The sequence below is a fragment of the Scomber japonicus genome, chromosome 3 (genome assembly GCF_027409825.1).
Source record: "Scomber japonicus isolate fScoJap1 chromosome 3, fScoJap1.pri, whole genome shotgun sequence".
Classification (NCBI taxonomy): Eukaryota; Metazoa; Chordata; class Actinopteri; order Scombriformes; family Scombridae; genus Scomber; species Scomber japonicus.
The window spans coordinates 15,058,984-15,078,060 of NC_070580.1; the positions used below are offsets into that span (position 1 = coordinate 15,058,984).

The following is a 19,077-nucleotide window of genomic DNA, read 5'->3' on the forward strand; positions in this document are numbered from 1 at the left end:
TATGCTTAGAAACTCAGGTAAAGTTTGAAGGATCCTTTTAGTTATACTTTACTCATTACTTGACCCTGTGAATTTAGGTAGCTCTTTGAATCGACCAAATGCCTTGTTTAAGAGAGATTTTTCTTTTGTACTTTGAGGAAAAAAGGTACTATCAATGTGTCACCCTTTTTTATATAAAATACTCATTTCCATATTTTGCTTCTACATTTCATTCCATTTTCTGTATGAACTGTGCTTTTCTGTACAACATGTACACATCTTAAATTACATCTTCCCAATCTGGCCAAAGCTGAAAGTCTAGCAATTCTAAAAAGATGTGCACTGATTTTTGACCATAATTCCTTGTTTAAAATGTGTATAAAGTATGTTTTTTGTATAGGAGTTTGCTCATAAAACTGGATTGAACGGTACAAAATGGGGTCAGTGGGGTAATTAACCTGCATAACATAATGGGTTGTATACTTTGACCTCAAATCACACTCCACTGTGCCCTTCACTATACACTATGTATTTATCTGTGCCAATTAGCCAAACTGACTCTGTACACCAGCCGTGTGCTGTGTTTCATGTGATAACAAATGCTAAGACAGCTTTTTTTTCTCTTTTTTTCCACTTCTCCAGAGTCCTGCTTATTGCTAGAGAATATATTGTAGTGCTGTAGCTTTAGGCACTGTCTGAGGTGCCCTGTGCTTGTACATTTGCTTAAGGTTGTGTGATGTTAGTGGTGCTGATTGGCTGATTGGACATTCGGAAAATGTTGCAGTTCAGTTGGCAATTCATTTATCCTTGTGTTGTCAATCTCGACTCTTAACATCTGAGTGAATTTGCTATCAAAACGGCAGAGGGATTCAGCTATTTGTTGAGATTCTGAAGCGTTGACAGTCAAATGAATTATGCATAAAATGTGTTCCAAAAATGTTGAGCATGCTTTGCAAAAGATGCTTCACTGGATATTTTGTTTTGCCAAGCAGAAGCCCTAAATTATTATCTGGCATTGATAAGCACCAACCAAAGTATCCTCAAGCTCTGAGGCTTGTACTTCTGCCGATGTCAGTACCACTTCATTACTTGAAGATGTGTAAATAGATGTGTTATACCTTTTTTTAGATATTACTGAGGCTAACTGATTTTTTGTTTTGTTTTTTGTCATCAATTGGCCTCAGTATAATCTCTGCAAGTTAGGATTTACATGCACTTTGGATGCTGAACACTGCTGTGAATACTCCAGAAATAAATGTATTAAGCCTAGTTTTAGACTTAGTTTACAAAGAGTTGACAGTGAGTCTCAAACAAGGCTTAAATGACTGAAATTGGACTGGAAAGAAACATCTGCAATAGGTTAAGTAATCAATGGTATTAATCTTTGTGTTAATATGTAAGATAACAGTAAAGACATAGACAGACAGTTCCCAGTATGTCCCTGCCTTTAAAACACTTGTTTGTTTGTTTTTTTAAATAGTCAATGCTACTATGATTGGGAATTTTGATTTTGACAGAGCAGCATGCAGACCTTTTTAGATGCTCAGGAGAGCCTGACTCTATCCTTATTTACCTGGCTGTCCAATGGCATTCAAGTATTTATCTTAATATTGCTGACCACAAACTGGTCATACTGCTCCAAGATTGAATTAGAGACACAGGATGACATTATCTAATGTTAATTTCATTCTTTTGCAATAATTAACGATAGGAAACATCCCACCTAATGAAAAGCTCTGTCTGAAAGGGATATTACAGCACTAAATTAGCATGTAGTGAGTATTATTTAATAAATTCCCCTCTCAGATCCCGACAACCCTCTCACTATACCAGCTAGTGGTGCTGTTCTGTAGCCAAACATGTAAAAAGAATCTATTGTAGGTATCCCTTTGTAGCATCAAAAGCTGTTTGACCAAAGCTAAATATCATTTAAACAGCTAATACGTGTATAATTTAAACGTTCTTACTTTGATGCCCCCTAGTGGTAGTTAAAAAACAAACAAACACTGTGGCACATGACAATGGATGACTCTACACCTAGAGAAAAAAAACCTTTTTAAAACAAATTAAAATTCAACACACAGTGGCTTTAACTACTCTGTTTGCTATTGATATTGGCCCACAGAACAGACTGGATACTCAAGCTGCCAGTCATACTGATGTGTGGTCACCTGCTCTAGCACTATCCCTCTCACCCAGCCAAGCCAAGCCCGACCATCTTATGACTACTAGGAAATGAAACTTTCTAGTTAGCATCTCAGCTCCAGCCTCGTGCCTCAACCAACAGGCCTTACTGCCATATAGAAACAGAATGTGTATGTAGGACAGGTAATAATCATTCACTTAATATCCTGAACTTGTAAAAGAGGTATCGTGAGGATTGTGGATTGTCTTGCAGATTGTTGGAATTCTGTTTTAAGTCAGAGTACATCTTTGCTCACTTTATCTTCATGGCTGAAAAGACTTTCATCTTTGCCTCAGGCTGCTGAGGGGATGGGATCGCATTTAGACACAATCAAGAGGGCTGCGTACTGCTCTGCTGCTGCTCAACAGTTAATCACTATCACACAGCAACACGTCTTCTATGAGGCCCCTGAAGTAGTTTTCTCCACGTGTGTGTATTGTCAGAGCGAGCTCACATATGATCACACAATATGTGGCAGTGTCTGTGAAATACGCACTCATGAGAGTTACACGCAGGGTCAAAGGTCATTTGTGCCTTTTATTGCACAGACTACTCCCTCTTAAATGAGTGTAAATGTGTGTACAGTTTTTTATATGACAATGTGCATGAAACTAAGCCATGTATGATATCTTCTGACTGTAAATAATGTAAGTAAATATTTAATGAAGGATCCAGTGTTCCCTCAAGAAAATAAACATGTTAAAAACAACTTCTGGTGTACTGAAATGATTGAATTGTGTTTCCACTGTGCCCTGATCAGATCATACTGTATTTTGACTCTTCATTTGTAGTCTGGGTAATTGAGAGATGAGATTATCCAAAAGAAATACATTTTTTCTGACCAGATTTTTAGGCTTTAAAAAAAACAAACAAACAAACTTTTTATATTTGTTGGAGCTAAGGAAGAAAGCCATAATTTATCTTGAAGATTGATGAGGAGTACAGCAGACAAACAGGTTCTAAGAGATGAGATGTAGACTTCGGGGGGATGTTTTTCATCCAGAGGTGTTTGCCTACTTCAAGACTAGAGATACAGACTCAAAACTCATACATCTTCATTTCCCTTGCAAACTCTGATCATTAACTTTTGTCAGGCTGCACTTGTCCAAGCCGTGACAGGAGACACAAGCACTGTGATGTACGACGGCCATTAATGCCTCCAAGGAGGTAAAAACCATTTGAGGATGCCAGTCACAAACAAATACACATCCATACACAAACCTTGTCGCATCCTAGCTGTATGTGCTCCATCTGCTCTCTATGTAATACACTGCTGAAATTTCATTTGACTGTCTTTGTTTCATTACACCAACCAACGCTCCAGTGAGTCTGTTCTTACTTGCTGTACCATCAATCTCTGTCCTTCTACTATATCAATCATCCTGTAACTAAAAAGATCAATTTAAAATTCAGCCAAATACCCTGAGAGAATAGTAAATGTCCTACATTCATTATGCTTACTGAGGAAGAAATGAAAATTAATTTTAGTTCAGTACCACGGGAATGAAAGCTGTAATTTTGTAGGGATGGCAATGTCGGGGGGTCACCTACCACTTTGGTCCAAACTGAAATATCTCAACAAATAATGGATTGCCATGAATGTAGGTACCAATATCCATCATACCCAGAGGATGAATCCTAATAACTTTAGTGACTTGTTGACTCTTTTGCTTGCTCCACCAGCAGGTCAAAGTTTTGACTAATCTAGTGAAATACCTCAACATCTACTTCACACATTAGCACAAAAGTTTTTGAAGACTTCATGGTTCTCAGGAAATAAATCCTCATGTTCCCCACGGGATAAATTTACAATAACTATCATAACATACAGCACCATAACATTAATATGACGCTGTCAGCCTCAACAGACAATGATAGAAATGATCCTGCAACAACTTGAAATGGTGGAAAGGGCAGAAAAGGAAACCAACAAATAAATCCAGGGGACTAATAATTATTAATACCATGGAGCCAAACTTGAATGTAGAGAATTGAAATTGATAGATGAAAGGAAGTAATTCAGCTTCCAAGGACTGACTGGAGAATAAGACAAAACCTGTAGAAAAGTAATAAATGAGGTAGAGTTAATAAAGTTGATATGTAATGAGATATCTATGATCTTTAAAAAATGAAGAGTTCAGAAGGCAGTGTGGTACAGTGAAAACATACTGCACTTTCACTAACAGGCACTTTATTAAGTAATAAATTGGTGTGAGAAGTCCATCTTCTCCTGAATACATCCAAAACTAAGGAGATGTCCATAGACTTTAGAAAGACTCAAAACCTAAACCATCAACCTGCTTTCATCAGTGGGGAGCCAATAGAAGCCATTGCGGAATACAAGAACAGTACCTTGAACACCAAAACACAGCAGATAATGTATTTTTTAAAGAAATTGCTGTCTTTTAACGTGCATAACAATATGCTGAAAATGTTTTACTGTGCTTTTATTGAAAATGTTGTAACCTTTTGTATCATCTGCTGGTTTGGTAACGCTACTGGAGGTACAGAAACAGTTGGTCAGAAAAACTGTATTAATGGCAAGTAAACTGCTCGGGATCACGCTGCCTACTATTGAACACATTTACAGGGAGAGAACTCTGAGAAAGGCAAACAGCATTGTGGGTGACCAGAAGCACCCCCTTGCTCCATCTTTTGAACTGTTGCCATCTGTGCGTCGCTACCGTCTGCCCCCATTCACCAAAGATAGGTCAAAGTTCTCATGTGGACCACAAGCCATTAAGCTCTTAAACAAATAATGCACTTTTCTGTTTAGTCACCTTAGCCGTTCATTGTGCACTTTATTGTCCAGCTGGTCTGGCCAGCAGGTGCGAACATCTTAGCCATCTATGTTTTTAATAATGCTGCAAGGCGTGAAGTGGAAATGTTTCATGTTGTATGTCCTAAACTGTCTTTATCATATGTTGTTTGTTTTCTTTTTTTTTTTAAATGCTTGTGATAATGCTGCAAACCAATTTCCCCACGAGGACAAATTAAGTACTACTACTACTACTACATACAGCTTGTATCAAAGATGGAACAAACATGTATAGATGCAAAAGCTAAACATTTTTTTCATGGAGTTGTATAACCTCGACAGAAGATACAGAACTACAAGCTGATAATAGTGGAAATGTGAGATTTACAGCTACAGTTTGACACTACAGCTTATTATGTTATATACCCTACATATAAATTCACAGGTATAACAAGAGGAAAAACAAGGAAAAGTCACTGTCAAAGAGAGAAAAACACATCCAGAGCCTGAGAAATGACTTCATACAACATGAGCTCAAAGAGGATTTTAATGTTCAGCGAAGTCATAAACATCTTCAAAAAAGGAAAAAAAAAAATTCCCACTGTTTCTCAGATTCACACAGCGAGCATCTGCACAAAGCTTCAGACTATCAGCCAAATAGCTTGGTCTAATCCCATTATACACTCTCACTTTGAGTCCGGGTTTACACACCGCACACACATAAACATACACACACACATGCCACCAAGCTTAGCCACATCAGAGGGACACACAGTCATTCATGGGTAGGTAATTAAAAAAACACAATTCAGAAGTGTTTGTAATTTTTTGTCTTTTACGCTGTGGGTGGTTTATGCACATAGAGCTCATGAATGTGTTAAAATGTGTTTTGTTCTCATTTATTCAAAGATGCAATTCCTCATATTCATATTGATCGTGGTATCCATTGAGTTATAGTGATGTTTAGTAAAAAAGAAAAAATGTCACCACAGATCCTCAACTGCAGTCTTCATGTCATGCAGTATAATGTCGAGGATGATAAAAAGCATTTGTGCTGCTGGCAGTCAGAGCTTCCTCATCTGTCACTTAGTAACTTTATGAAGCCCAGAGAAATTTGATTTTTCATTAGGATGCAGAGTGTGATTACAATTCAGGAAATGAAACATAAAGAAATCAACCATTAATGACCTCATCTAAGAAATAGTGAAAATAAGCTATCTTTGAAAAACCATGTAAATTCACAATCACACTCCAGTTTTGGTCTCTACATTTGCTGATCTGTTGTTTGTCGGTTCAGCCATGATGTCAGTTCAGTACTTTCCATAAGAAGCAAAGCCTTCTACAGTGATTCATCCATTTTTGTCTCAAATAAACTAAATTCTGCACCAGAAATCATAACATGAGTCACTTCCTGTGCAGAAGAAGACTGCATGTCCCTGGATTAAGTACTTTTTCTCGCAGATGTTAATAAGATGAAAAACACTTTTATGGAGACAGGATGAATAAGTACTGAATGCAAGAAAAAAAAAGGTAATAACATGAGTATTCACATAATTTCATATAATTTTGTTCCTGTTTGAATCACTTTATGTCCATGCTGTGTACAGTATGCTGCTTTTTCTCACTTTTTCTTCTTTGATTCTTTGCCTTTTGCAACCTGTTTTTCCTTCCTCCATGGCAGGAAGTTGTAGGACACCAGAGCTGTGAGGAGGTAGGTAGCCATGCCAGTGTATCCTGCCAGTACCAGACATAGTGGCTGTACGAACACAAACAAGCAGAAGACGTTCATCGATGCCCGGTCATCCAGTTCCACCCGATCTTCCTTCGATGCTTGCATCACCGCAAAAAAATATATAAGCGCCACTGCCGGGTAGAAGGCCAGTTCCACCATGGTGCTGAAGACAGGACACACCCACACGCTCCAAAAGCCTTGGGATTTAACAGATACACATGGGTTGGAAAAACAGTTTGTAAGATCCACTGAAGAATTGACTCAGACTATTTTGAGAACAACACTCACCAAGATCAGATTTACACTCTCACTCCCAGTCAGAAGTCACTCTGATGTGTGACGGCAGATCTGACAGGAAAACACATTTGGACCTTTGATCTGTCATCACAACCATCCTGTCAAACATTATCCACCATCTGCGTTACTTATCAGGACCAATGACAGCTGTTACCTTCAAAACATGAGATGGTGGGTTTTTTCTCTGTCTTATTTTTTTTTTTTTAACATACAGCACCTCATGTAAGACACCTTTCAAAGACTCTGTCAAAACCATTTATTCTGTTCTTTTGCCTGTATCATAAACAAGTCACAAACAGCTCACTGAAATGTTTATAATACCTCAAAGTGACCTTCATCTGGCAGAACATGAGTAAGTTGGCTTGTGCGAATTAATTGACACGTCATAAATTCATCAAGTTGTAAAAAGCTGAACTTTACTTTCAAAAGGCCTTTCTTATCGAGAATGTGTTGTTTATTCTTTTTTGCAGAGAGGTAGCAAAGGCTTCAAATGACCCAGGACTTCTATATATGATTTTTTAATGCTTTTTTAAAATATATAGTACAAGGTTGAAGTTATTGATTTGTGTATTTGTAAAGTACTAACCCCACAAAATTATAAAATTCAGTGTCATGGACCCAAAAATGAATGTTCAGTAATCAAGGAACATTTAACCAGGAAATCCACTGATATTAAGTGTATATAATAGCAGAGTATGATCATTATTTTGCTATTTTCACATATAGTTAATAAACTACTGTTTTTTTCTTTCAATGGCCTCTAACTTTATTTGAGTCTGATTCCCTCAGAAATTCCATAATACCAACTCAACACTTCACTTAAACAGAGGTCAGCTTTACCTATGTAATGGGCCAGGGCATTTGATGTGATATACAACTGAATGTTTGAATAAGTTAGGAGTAACATTTTTAGTGGATGCGAAGAATGAAATCTTCTCGAAATCCCATGTTGTTATGAACTTGACATCATTGCAAAATATGCAGCCTGTAAGACTGTAAAATATTATCTTAGCAATAGATCAAATTAGATTATTCAAAGTTGTGTCCTTCAATGCCTTATAAGTTTTATTTGTGTTCAATCCATGTGTGTTTTGAGCATGATTCCATTTTCTAAACCACTTATCCTGATCAGGGATGCAGGGAAGCGGCAGCATATCCCATCATTCAGTGGGCAGGAGCAGGGATATTCCCTGGACAGGTCTATCACATCTTTTCAGCAGTATATTACAAACTATAACTATAAACTCTATACACACACAAGCAGCGTGTTGATCCAAAAACTGTGAAAAATAAAATTACATAAGTGAAGCATTTGCACCGATATTCTTTATTAGTGATAACTTATTAGTGATATCAGTTTCTCTTAATGTTCAGCATTTTAACACATGCACTTATTAGCAAAGAGCTAAACATGCTCAACATGCTTCACTGGTAAAAGTAGAGAACAGCATCTAGGTGTCTTCCCTGGAGGACTCAGCAGTGAACTTCACCTGCCATTAAAACTTTGGGATAAGTAGCAACTAAGGGTGTGACGATACACTCAGCTCATGAGACGAGACAAGATTTTAACTCTATTTTTAAGAAAACCAGTGAGGAAATACACGACTGTTCTTTTATTTGAAATTCACAAAATGGAAATTGAATTGAAATGTTTTAACTAATCATCTTCATCATCAATGAATCACTTTAGTTCTACTTTCTAAATATATAATTATCAGAATGCAGTATGCAGCACTGTAAAAGGTTTCTACATATAGAGAGACATTTTATAGATGGATCATTTTGGTATTTATGGAAATAACAACCATAAATACAAAAGTTAGATACAATCACAAATACTAAAAAGTAAATTATAAAGAGTAGAAACAATTCTAATATATACATATAAATTAAATAAAGAATCCAATTATCACAAATTATAATATATTGCTAATAAAAAAACAGAAATAAAAGTAAATTGCACAAATCCTGTATCACATAAATACACATGTAGAACAACATATAACCTGTGTTATAATTTGTTAGTGTGACTCATTTTACTTTTGGCATCATTAGGCTTCCACAGTTGCTCCTACCTCGGGCTCTCAGTGTTATACAGTCTATGGCAGAGACCTGCAACCTCTTGTTCCTCTCCTCATCTCATACTTCTGACTGAGATCTTCTCAGCAGGTAGAAGCTGCAACAAGGTTAATGATCCACACGTGACATTATAAAAAGAAGACACGTGCAAATGAGCGATAGAAAAACGATCATCTTTTTTTTTGGTGCGCCCCTTAATTATAGCTTTGCGAGACAAAATTCACTTCGCGTTTTCGTCTCGCGAGGTCACACCCCTTGTAGCAACTCAACTGATTAAGGGCAGCTGTAAGTGTTGAAAAATAAGTTTCTATATAGTTTGACCTGACTGGTTAAAGTGTGGTTACTTTATTATTCTTTGGCAGTTCTAATCCAACATCCAGTTCTTTAAATCCCCACTGCTGCAGCTGGGCCGTTAGCCAGTCAATCAGCCACCTGGGCTGCCATGGCTTTCTATAAATACTGCATGTACAGTGTGTGTGTGTGTGTGTGTGTGTGTGTGTGTGTGTGTGTGTGTGTGTGTGTGTGTGTGTGTGTGTGTGTCTATGGGCCCTTCTCTGTTTGTTTGTCAGTCACAGAGCAATCATTCAAAGGGTTTCTCTGTGATGTTGGCCACCTCAGGCAGGGTTTGATTCTGGATTAAACCACTGGGCCACAGAGCAGGATTACACTCTGGGTGGGAACATGTGGGCCTTTTGAACTAAGGTTTATCAAACCCCCTACTTCTGCACATAGTAGGAGTGAGGTTCCTACTTTCTTCTACAGCAAGCAGAGAGAGACACACAAAACCTCAGCAGACAGATTAAATCTCAAATCATGAATCAGGGGTCATTGGGTCATTGGTGTTTGTTTAAAAGCTGCAGTAAATGGGCCTTGCAATGAAAAAATAAAAACTCTTCAAGTGTAACTACATAACATAAGCCTGTAACCTGTTTTGAGCCTACACTTCATTCAGCTGTTCGTGTATTTAAAAGTTTTTGCACTGAGAGCATTGAGTGTGCAAAGATTACTGTGCTGACTTCAAAATAAAGTGTAGAATAGCCCTAATGTTATGGTTACTGGTAGAAGACTGTATGCAAAGGAAATTGCAAAGTTTAAATAAAGAAATGTTGAATATTAAACATTGTTAGCCATCAGCCAATATGCTTCTGAAAATCTATATATATTCTTTTTCTGCTGTATTCTCTTTAGTTTAGTTAGTCAGTTCCTACATTTCACAGAAAGCACTCTGAAAACAGCAGTTGATTTTTTAATATAAGCTTGAATCTTTAGTTTGTGGGTCATGGATAGTAGAAAAAGATAAACCAGAATGAGAGCTTTTCAATTTGAAAATAGATTCAGTTGTCCTCCTTATTGAAAATGAAATGTTACAGTGCTTCTTCTTCTGCAGTACATTATACAGTAGTTTCCTGAGGTTACTGTTGTTGGAAGATGATCATTTCTGCCACTCTGATGTATATTTCTTATATGATCATTAATCATTTTTAGAAAGGTTGTTGCTCTTTGACTGCAAGGCACTGACACAGAAATCTGACATTTACTACTAATTTCTTACATGGAGTATTTGAATGGTGGACAAAAATTTTGGAGTACTGGAAAAAACGCAGCATGAACAGCAAAACATGTGATCCACATTTAGCCAGTTGGACACTAAGAAAACTTTTTTTTTTATTTATTTGTCTGCTTTGGGGTACATTTTTCATTAAGAAATGAAACACAACATTCTTTCTTAAGCAGGCATACATCAAGAGAAATCACTACCAATGACTGCTGATCCTCTTCATTACCTCCAAGAGGCACCACAATTGTAGCTTGGACAAAGAGATGGTCAGTTGATGTCAAATTTAAAGTTGAAGACTGCATTTTAAGTGTGCGTCACAGCGTCACAGGCTGGCTGAAAATACCAACAGATTCCCTCATTAATTGGTACTCGCCGCCCATTCCCTGGAATAGATTTGAGGGTGGACATCCAAACTGTATTAATTACTGGATTTTGTTCGTTTTTTCTTCTTTTTGAAATAATGTTAAAACAACTGAAGAGTAGGATTAGGAGAGTAAACAAATGTCTTTTTTCCCCAGGTTGCTAGAAAAAAAATTACACATTTTGTTGTAAGGAGCTCCACTTGGTTGACAGGGCATTAGTCTCTTTTTGCATAATTGCTTCCAGAAAGGCGATATTTTTGGACAGCATGACGCAAGTATGCATAAACACAGTAATTAGTGCTTAGGACGCTGCAGGAAGAAGGAGAAGGGAAAAAAAGGGACATTTGAATCCCCTACGGTGTTATTAATGTCAGGAACAGTACAAAGCATTGACCACCTCCCGGCTCCTTGCAATTGGACGGCAATAGCATTTAAAAGGAGGTATCCAGTATTTTGTAGGTCGTTGTTATTGATCACTCATCAAGCCTGCATCTTCAGACATTTAGAAAGATGCATTACAAAGAATTTGTTTCTTAGGAACTGACATCAGCTGTGTGCAATTAAAAAGAGAGGAAGAAATCCTTTCCAACAGTTATTTTTTTAATTGAACACATTACAGAACAGATAGAGTTATACACTGTGTAGTCTGCTGGTGATTCTGCTTGGATCTGATGCCAGACAGAATGAATGTGGAAATTATCCAAACCATCTTTCCTTGACATTTCAACACAATAAGTTTGCCAATGTTATTAAGTGTTCATTTTTCTGCACTGATTTTTTAAATTTGTCAGCTGTTGATTTGAGTGCTACTAGTTACAGAGGAGAAGTGCTCAAAATAATGTGTTACATTACTCATGATGGATAAAGTATTGATATTTTACAACATCAAGGTTAAATTTTACACTGAAAAATAGCTAATCATTCTCGACTAACATGAAAAAAATGTGCTGCATGAGGTGTTCATCCCTCCAGTAGGTTTCAGACTGTAGGATCAATGCCAAGGAATATTCAAGCTCTTCTGGCAGCACATGGTCGTCCCACACTTTATTAAGACGCTTTATATTGGGTTTCCCTTTAATTTGTCACCCATCTGTAGCATATAATTTCCATCAACCCTCCCCCCAAGAGTACCTCTTGTTTTAAGATCAAAGCAGATCAAAGGATGGAAATAGATAATTGCATGAATTTGAAAGAATCCTAGAAAATCTCTGCCTGGCATGCATGCTTGCATTTCTAATGCCGCAGGTTACCGCTCAAGGCAAAATAGTTGTTGCTGTGAAGGTCGTCCTACTCCCCTTTTTTCCTTTTTTGTCCTCTGGCCCTGCTCCTGCCAACCCACTCCTTGGAACATCTGCCACAATGTACTCACCCACACTATGTAGCAAGCCCTTAACATACATGAATCATCCTGAAGAAGAAAAGGGAGTGTATGTAGGTACGTGTGTGCCTCTCTAGCTTGTGTTTATGGGGCGTTCAGTGTCGTATAAAATCATTTGTTTTTATATGTGACTATTTGTGCGTATGTCTGAAAGAGGAATTGTGTGCATGTGTGTGTGTATGTGTGTGTGTGTTCCAGATCCTGAGCTGGAGTGCTGTGTGGGCAAAAGCATCCTGTGCTGGTGTAAATTGATTTCCGGAATCCAGACACTAGGTACTCTATGCAGGAAAGAGCTGTGTGCTTCTGCACTCATTTATGAAAGGAGGTAAAATGGTTTATGCTGTAGCTGTGTGTGTCTGTGTTTGAGTGTGCAAGAGGGAATTGGAGAGAGAGAAAGATACTGAATACTGGAAATCTGGTGTCTGTGTTTTCCATATAGAACAAAAAGTCACAACTGTAATTTTCCCAAGTTGGTGTAAAGAGATTTCTCCTGATGTAACTGATAATCTATGAAAAACAGCTAATGCAGCTATTGCACACAGTTATTTGTTAATGGTGTTAATGTGCATTTCACATGTGTGCAACTTCTTTGCTAGCTCGTGAAAAGAGAGAGAGAGAGAGAGAGAGAGAGAGAGAGAGAGAGAGAGAGAGAGAGAGATGTGGAGTGTGACAATGAGTGAGATAAACAGTAGGCAGTGGAGAGAGGATAACAGAGACTGTATTTAGGAGCTATAGTTATCCAAAAATGACAAACCCATCACTTTCTTGGCAGGCAGTTGCACCAGTTTAGCATATTCATCACAATGTGGTTTACAGGGCAGGTCTTAGCCTCATACAACAGGCTAATGATGGATGGTGGTCATTAAATCTCTATGTAATTCCCTCCCTGTAATTAACATTGATTTTAAATCAGCCAGCATGAACACATTTTAATTGGTATCTGCATTTCTTAAAATGTCATGCCTCCTCCGCTGCAGAAATCTGCTGAATTCCCAGAGAAAAAACAGTAATAGTTTTGACCAATTTTGAAGTATTTTCCAACTTTACCTCCAAGTTCTATTCATTTGGATTTAACATTGTTTGCTGGATTTACAGTTATTGCTCTGTGAGTATTAGAGAACAGCTTTGCACCATTGATGTGTTGTGCTTATTCCCAATCCAAATGTGTATTTGTAGGTCTTTTGAGAGAAATTTCATCCCACTGTATACCTTTGATGTGAAGAGCTGGGACAAAAATAAACTTGAACTTGAACCATGGTTGAATCCTTTGCTCTGGGAGCTGTCCCTTGCTTTGGTGCTGAATTCTTGTTTGAAAGTCTACAGCAGTGATTAACTAAATGTTTTGCTTGCCAGTTATTGACATAAAGCTGTTTGAGACCACTTAGCATGTGGTGAGACCAATGTAGGTGATTATACCTCTTCAAAATGATTTATACCATTACCTTTGGAAGTGGACTGACTCAATCCAGTGTTGCATGAGAAAAACGTAAAGCTTAAAATAAAGGATCGTCTGAAAAAAAACAACAGTATTTTGCCGCTGGAACATGTTTTTATACACCTTCCCTATCAACCATCTTTGGAGCCCTTAGATTGATCCATTTTGGTTCTCGCCAGGTTTGTAACCGCTGCTCAGCACCACGCGCTATATTGTCTTTATTTCATCGTGATATAGGATTCCACGCTACATTTTCCTTTACCACACTCGAGATAAAGTCTAAATATTAAAAAGCATCGGTGCGTAATTAAATTACCATGATGACACAAGCTCGCACACTCTCACTCTCAGTGAACACCATACAGAGGCTGACAGGCAGCAGCGCAGGGGCATGGGCAGGGTTGCCAGCACTTAAGTGTAATTCCATGTGGGAGGAGGATGAGTGGGTTTGAGTGTATCTAGTCTTTCTCTTCACATGCACTGCTGTATGCGCAGACTGAAGTCAAAGCGCAGAGAACAGTCCACCTCTACATGTGATGTGCAGCCGATCGATGAGAGCGCAACAGTAATCTGAGACACTGTCCCCGCATTTCCCTCCTAATTTACGCTCTATGGACAGTTGACCAGGTGCGCCTCTGCTTTTGCCGGTGTCCACTCACTCAGTGCCCCCTCCCTTCTCTCCAGCTCCAACACTTGGGAAGTGGCTGCCTCACCCGGTCGGACCGGAGGCCATCTGGTCTCTGATCTGGTGTCTGGAGTCACCGGAGACTCGACGCGCTCAGTCGGGGCCAGGCTGTGCGCCTCTCGGATCAGACCCGAGCCACCCCGATCTCTAGCGATGGAGATGATGGAGGGAGACGTTATGGACAAGCTGGAGGACATGTCATCGGTGTACGACTTCGACCCGATCACCGGCAACATCCCAGCTACCAAAGTAGAAATCACCGTCTCCTGCAGGTGAGTTGCACCGTCCGTCGGTCAGGAAAGTTAGGTGTGCAGACTGCGTAGTGAAACAAAGTTATGGCGGCGCCCCACCCAGTTTGTGGGTTTCAGTTAAGGATTGTCCGGTTAGAGTGTATTCTAGGTTAGTTAAATGGAAGAAGAAAAAAACAACAACACACACACACACACACACACACACACACGAAAAAAACATACTCTACAGTGGTAATAGCAAACGGAACGGTTCTGTTTGGCCATGTTTTGTGGTAAAGCTGTTGATTTTGGGTGGGGGTAGAGGACTTAAGTTATTTTACTTTATTTTACTCACCACCGAGCATTTTTCAGAAGGCTTTTGTATTCTTTTCGTGATTGGTTGCTATTTTTGGTGTTGTTTTGTGTGGTTTTCTGATTTATCTGGGGGAAAAAATAGAAGAAGCCTCTAACTGAAAGCATTTCTGACCTGTGCCATCATCCACAGGAGCACCAAAGGTGTGCAGCACTTGGAAAATAATTCTTGAGTGCAGTCTTTTCCCATACACTGTCAGATTTGAAATGTAAAAAGGGTGTGCAGGCACTTTGAAGCAAGCAGAGCAAGCAAATCAGGTTCAAAGTATCGTGAAAAATGGTAGCAAAAGGTCCCAAAATGAAAAAATATACCAATCTGAGCATGTTCACCCAAACCAGTTTTTTTCTCTTTTGTGGATATATACTGCATATGTTTTATATTAAAGCCTACAGCAGATATATAACTGCTGTAACCACTGTCTGCTTTCATCACCAGCAGAGCACTGCAAGCCTCTGTCCTTCCTTTTCTGTACTCTTTACAAAGTGCTGTGTGTTAAAGATTCAAAGGTTTACATCATATTCACACAGTGTCTCTGTCCCTGGCCTCAATCTTTGTCCCATTCTTTTTATTACTTTTTTTCAGTAGAAAAGTATTTCCTTTAGATAAATTATTTCAAGAAAATAAGTCCACTTTTACTAAATGAATCTCTCTGCAGTGTTTGTCCAGTAGGAAAGGTTTAAAAGTCAAGGTTTTCAATGCCTTTTGCTTCTCAGACATGCACTCCAATGCTGGCATGTGTATGCACATTTTCACCACACACTCTCTCATCTTTCTGGTCTTTGATGCCGGGTTTTAGGTTGGTGAGCCATCGAAGCAGAGTGAGTTTGAGCTATAACAAGCTGCATGTGCATTATTGATGGGCTTTCTGGCGTTTAGAGAAGCTTGCTGCCACATCTCTCAGCTCAGAGTTTAAAAAAAAAACAGTACATGGAGAGAAATGACTGTTTCAATTTACTGAATGAGCAACTGTGTGCTTGTTGGTGTTGTGAAGGAAATGGTGGGTGATAGTGGGGAATCAAGGAGAATCAGTTTAGCAAAGTGCTTTGTAAAAGCCTGCATAGTTTTGGATGTAGTGTTTTCCAGCTTTAATGATGAGGCATTGAAATCATTTGCCTCACTGATACGCAATTAAGGACTATTCAGGTAAATGTTCAGTCCTATTCTGGCGACCCCCTGCATTTATGCAAAAATGATTTCTCTGGCAACATGTGTGTGCTGATGTGTGTTGGAAAGAGAGGGAGCAATGCAGGTTTGTGGTGCAGATGCCTCCTACCAGAAAAAAGAGGAGTTTGGGAAGAAGAAATCATTAATTGAAAGGGGAGGGTCGATGTTTCTCTCTCTTGCTTCACTGCCGCTTGGTGTGTTCATGTGTGTGTGTGTGTGTGTGTGTGTGTGTGTGTGTGTGTGAGAGAGAGAGAGAGAGAGAGAGAAAGAGAGAGAGAGAGAGAGAATAAGCAAAAGAAAGAGAACAAGAAAGGCTGAGAGAGTTCATCTCAGAAAGGCATATCTGATGCATAGGAAACATCACACTTTCAATGAAGCGCAAGTAATTATAATGTAATTTGCATAGATTATAGATGTAACATACTGTGTGTTTGTGACATCCCTGTCATCGTGCTTGACGTAACATTGTCATGGATTACAGCCTAATGAGCAACGCAGATGCCTCAAGTATGCCAAAGGTTGTTCTCTTAACCCCTACCTCCAATTTTCCTACGCACACACAGCCATTCTTACGCGTTGTAATAAATGTTTAATAGTGGGTGACTCCTTGTGCAGAGGAAACTAACAGTTATTCATTCTGTCAAATTCAAACACTTGGAATAACAGTTCTAGGCGTCACAAATCCTCTAAATCCTTTGTACAGATGTTGTGTGAGTCAGATTCCGATTGAAGAAAAGAGGCTCCCCATTGGGTCTTCTTCGATATTCTCCCTTTGTTATGTACATGCACTCTGTAAAACCTCCAAACCATGATGATAGTTGTTCCCTGTGGGTTAATAGCCCTTATTATAGGCTACAACCCCTGCTTTTGACAACATATTATCAGGACCAATGGTGAACGAAGAGGGGGTGGGTGGGTAGAGCATCTGTGAAATATGGGGCAAATGATAGGAATTGCTTTGTCTTTCATTCAGAGAGGGTGGAAGACTGAAGGATTTGGTGGCAGGAAGCTACAAACAGTGTTTCATTAAGATTCAAAATTGTGGTTTTCTGCATCGAAGGTTGGTTTAGTGCCAATGCAGGAAATCATGTGATGGTACAAGAATCAATGTTGCATTTTTTATCACATCACATGACATCCCCATCCTCCACCAAGTGGTTTCAGTTGCCTCACCTCAGCCATACTTTATGTATGAGCAGACAGTCCTTGGGATACTGCTGTCACCATGTTCACATTTCTCACTGTGTTTGATGTTGCACATTTGTTCTGTGGGAGAGCTAGGCCTTTAGGGGCTACAATTCAGAAACAGAATAACAGTTTGTCACTTTACCTCACACACACACACACACACACACACACACACACACACACACACACACACAAACACACACACACAGGAATTTGTTGCACTGTAATCCAACCTGTGCTTCTTTTTAAATTGGTGTTTAAAATCCCTTATGGCTTATCAGTTAATGGTCTGGTTCCTGAGGAGAAATGAAGATGGGAGAGCTGACATGTGGGCAAGAAAGTGAAGGTGTAAATCCTACAGTCACAATTTAAGCCCAGTTAGGTTCTGTGTTTTCCAATTGTTTAGTCCTTCAATTTCCTTTACACACAAGTTGAAGTCTCCTGTTTCTGCTCTACCGCCCAGTCAATTCAAACAACATGAAGAAGTACTTATGCGTCTAATGTGCCTCAATGTCATTTACCAGTGTTTCCAGTCAGCTGAGGAGAGACTGTCTGGCTTGTGTAATGAAGAGTAGGTTAGTCAATGTAGGAGTGAGGCTGCTGAGACTGATATTGATAAGCAATGAGCTCACCTGGCATTACTGGTGCTGGAGCCAGTGTTACCAATTCAAGAACACAACAAAGCAGCTACATTTCTGAATTTTTAAAGTCAGGGTTAGGTTAACAGCCCCTTGCTACAGTAAAAAAAAATCCACTGGCTATTACAATAAATGGCTAATTCTGGGACAATTTTAACATTTTAATATTATTAAGGGGTGAACTAAAAAGATCTCTATCCCTATCTCTATTTCTATCTAACTAGAATAGACATCCATTTGAAGCATACTGTATATTGAAGTGCAAAGGAAATGTGTATGAATGTTTCTTTTTGTCCTTTACAGTACATGTACAGTATATGTGCAAGAAAAAAACAAGACGTTTGCAACTGCCAACAAGTAGTGGGTCAAAGTTCACATTGACTGAACACAGAACAGAGAGAACCAGTTAAACCATTAAAGGATTGTCCTTTCCTTGAGAGTGACACCTAAACCAACCTCTTCGATAAGATGAAGATTGATCTTGTAGCTGATTCATTTGGATGTATTTGGTCACTTTTGGTAGTGATTGGTAAAATAATAATGAAATTCTATTCCTCTTGTTAGTGCAGAGCTTGATGACAGTGGGGATGTGGGATTTCTCAGCTTGTTTCCTGAGTACATGTGTTGCATGGGTTGCTATGATTACATTCCTGTGGTAATTGTCTGGATGGTCAGCATTTGCATACAGATTTGAGTTTATGAGAAACCATGGTTCCAGTCTCTGATAGGTTCCTTTACGGATCTGGGACAGATATCAAAGCATCTCATAGAGTGTAAGAAAAGCCTCGGGGAGATCGAACGCCACGGCTTATCATCACTCTGATTTCCCTCGCTCTTTCACATCACGTCTCTCTAGGTTTGAGTACTTCTGGTGTGAATATCCTGCACCACAGGCATCATTGAAGCTAATTAAGCATATGAAGAATGCTGCGTATCAGACATGAGCTCAGCTTTACAAACCACAACATAATTATTGTGCAGACAAACCTCTACACCTAAAGTAAGATAAAGCTCTTTCTGTCCCTTTCTCTCTTAC

At 38.9% G+C, this 19,077-nt stretch overlaps 1 protein-coding gene across 2 annotated transcripts in view; it reads left to right on the plus strand.

Moving 5' to 3' along the window:
• The first annotated feature begins 14,610 nt into the window (after positions 1-14,610).
• Positions 14,611-19,077, plus strand: part of cpne5b (copine Vb) — a 121,065-nt gene continuing 116,598 nt past the window's right edge. For both annotated transcript variants that reach the window (XM_053315219.1, XM_053315217.1), the window contains exon 1: positions 14,611-14,720. In XM_053315219.1, coding sequence (XP_053171194.1) covers positions 14,611-14,720 — 110 coding nt within the window. The remainder of the gene's footprint in view (positions 14,721-19,077) is intronic.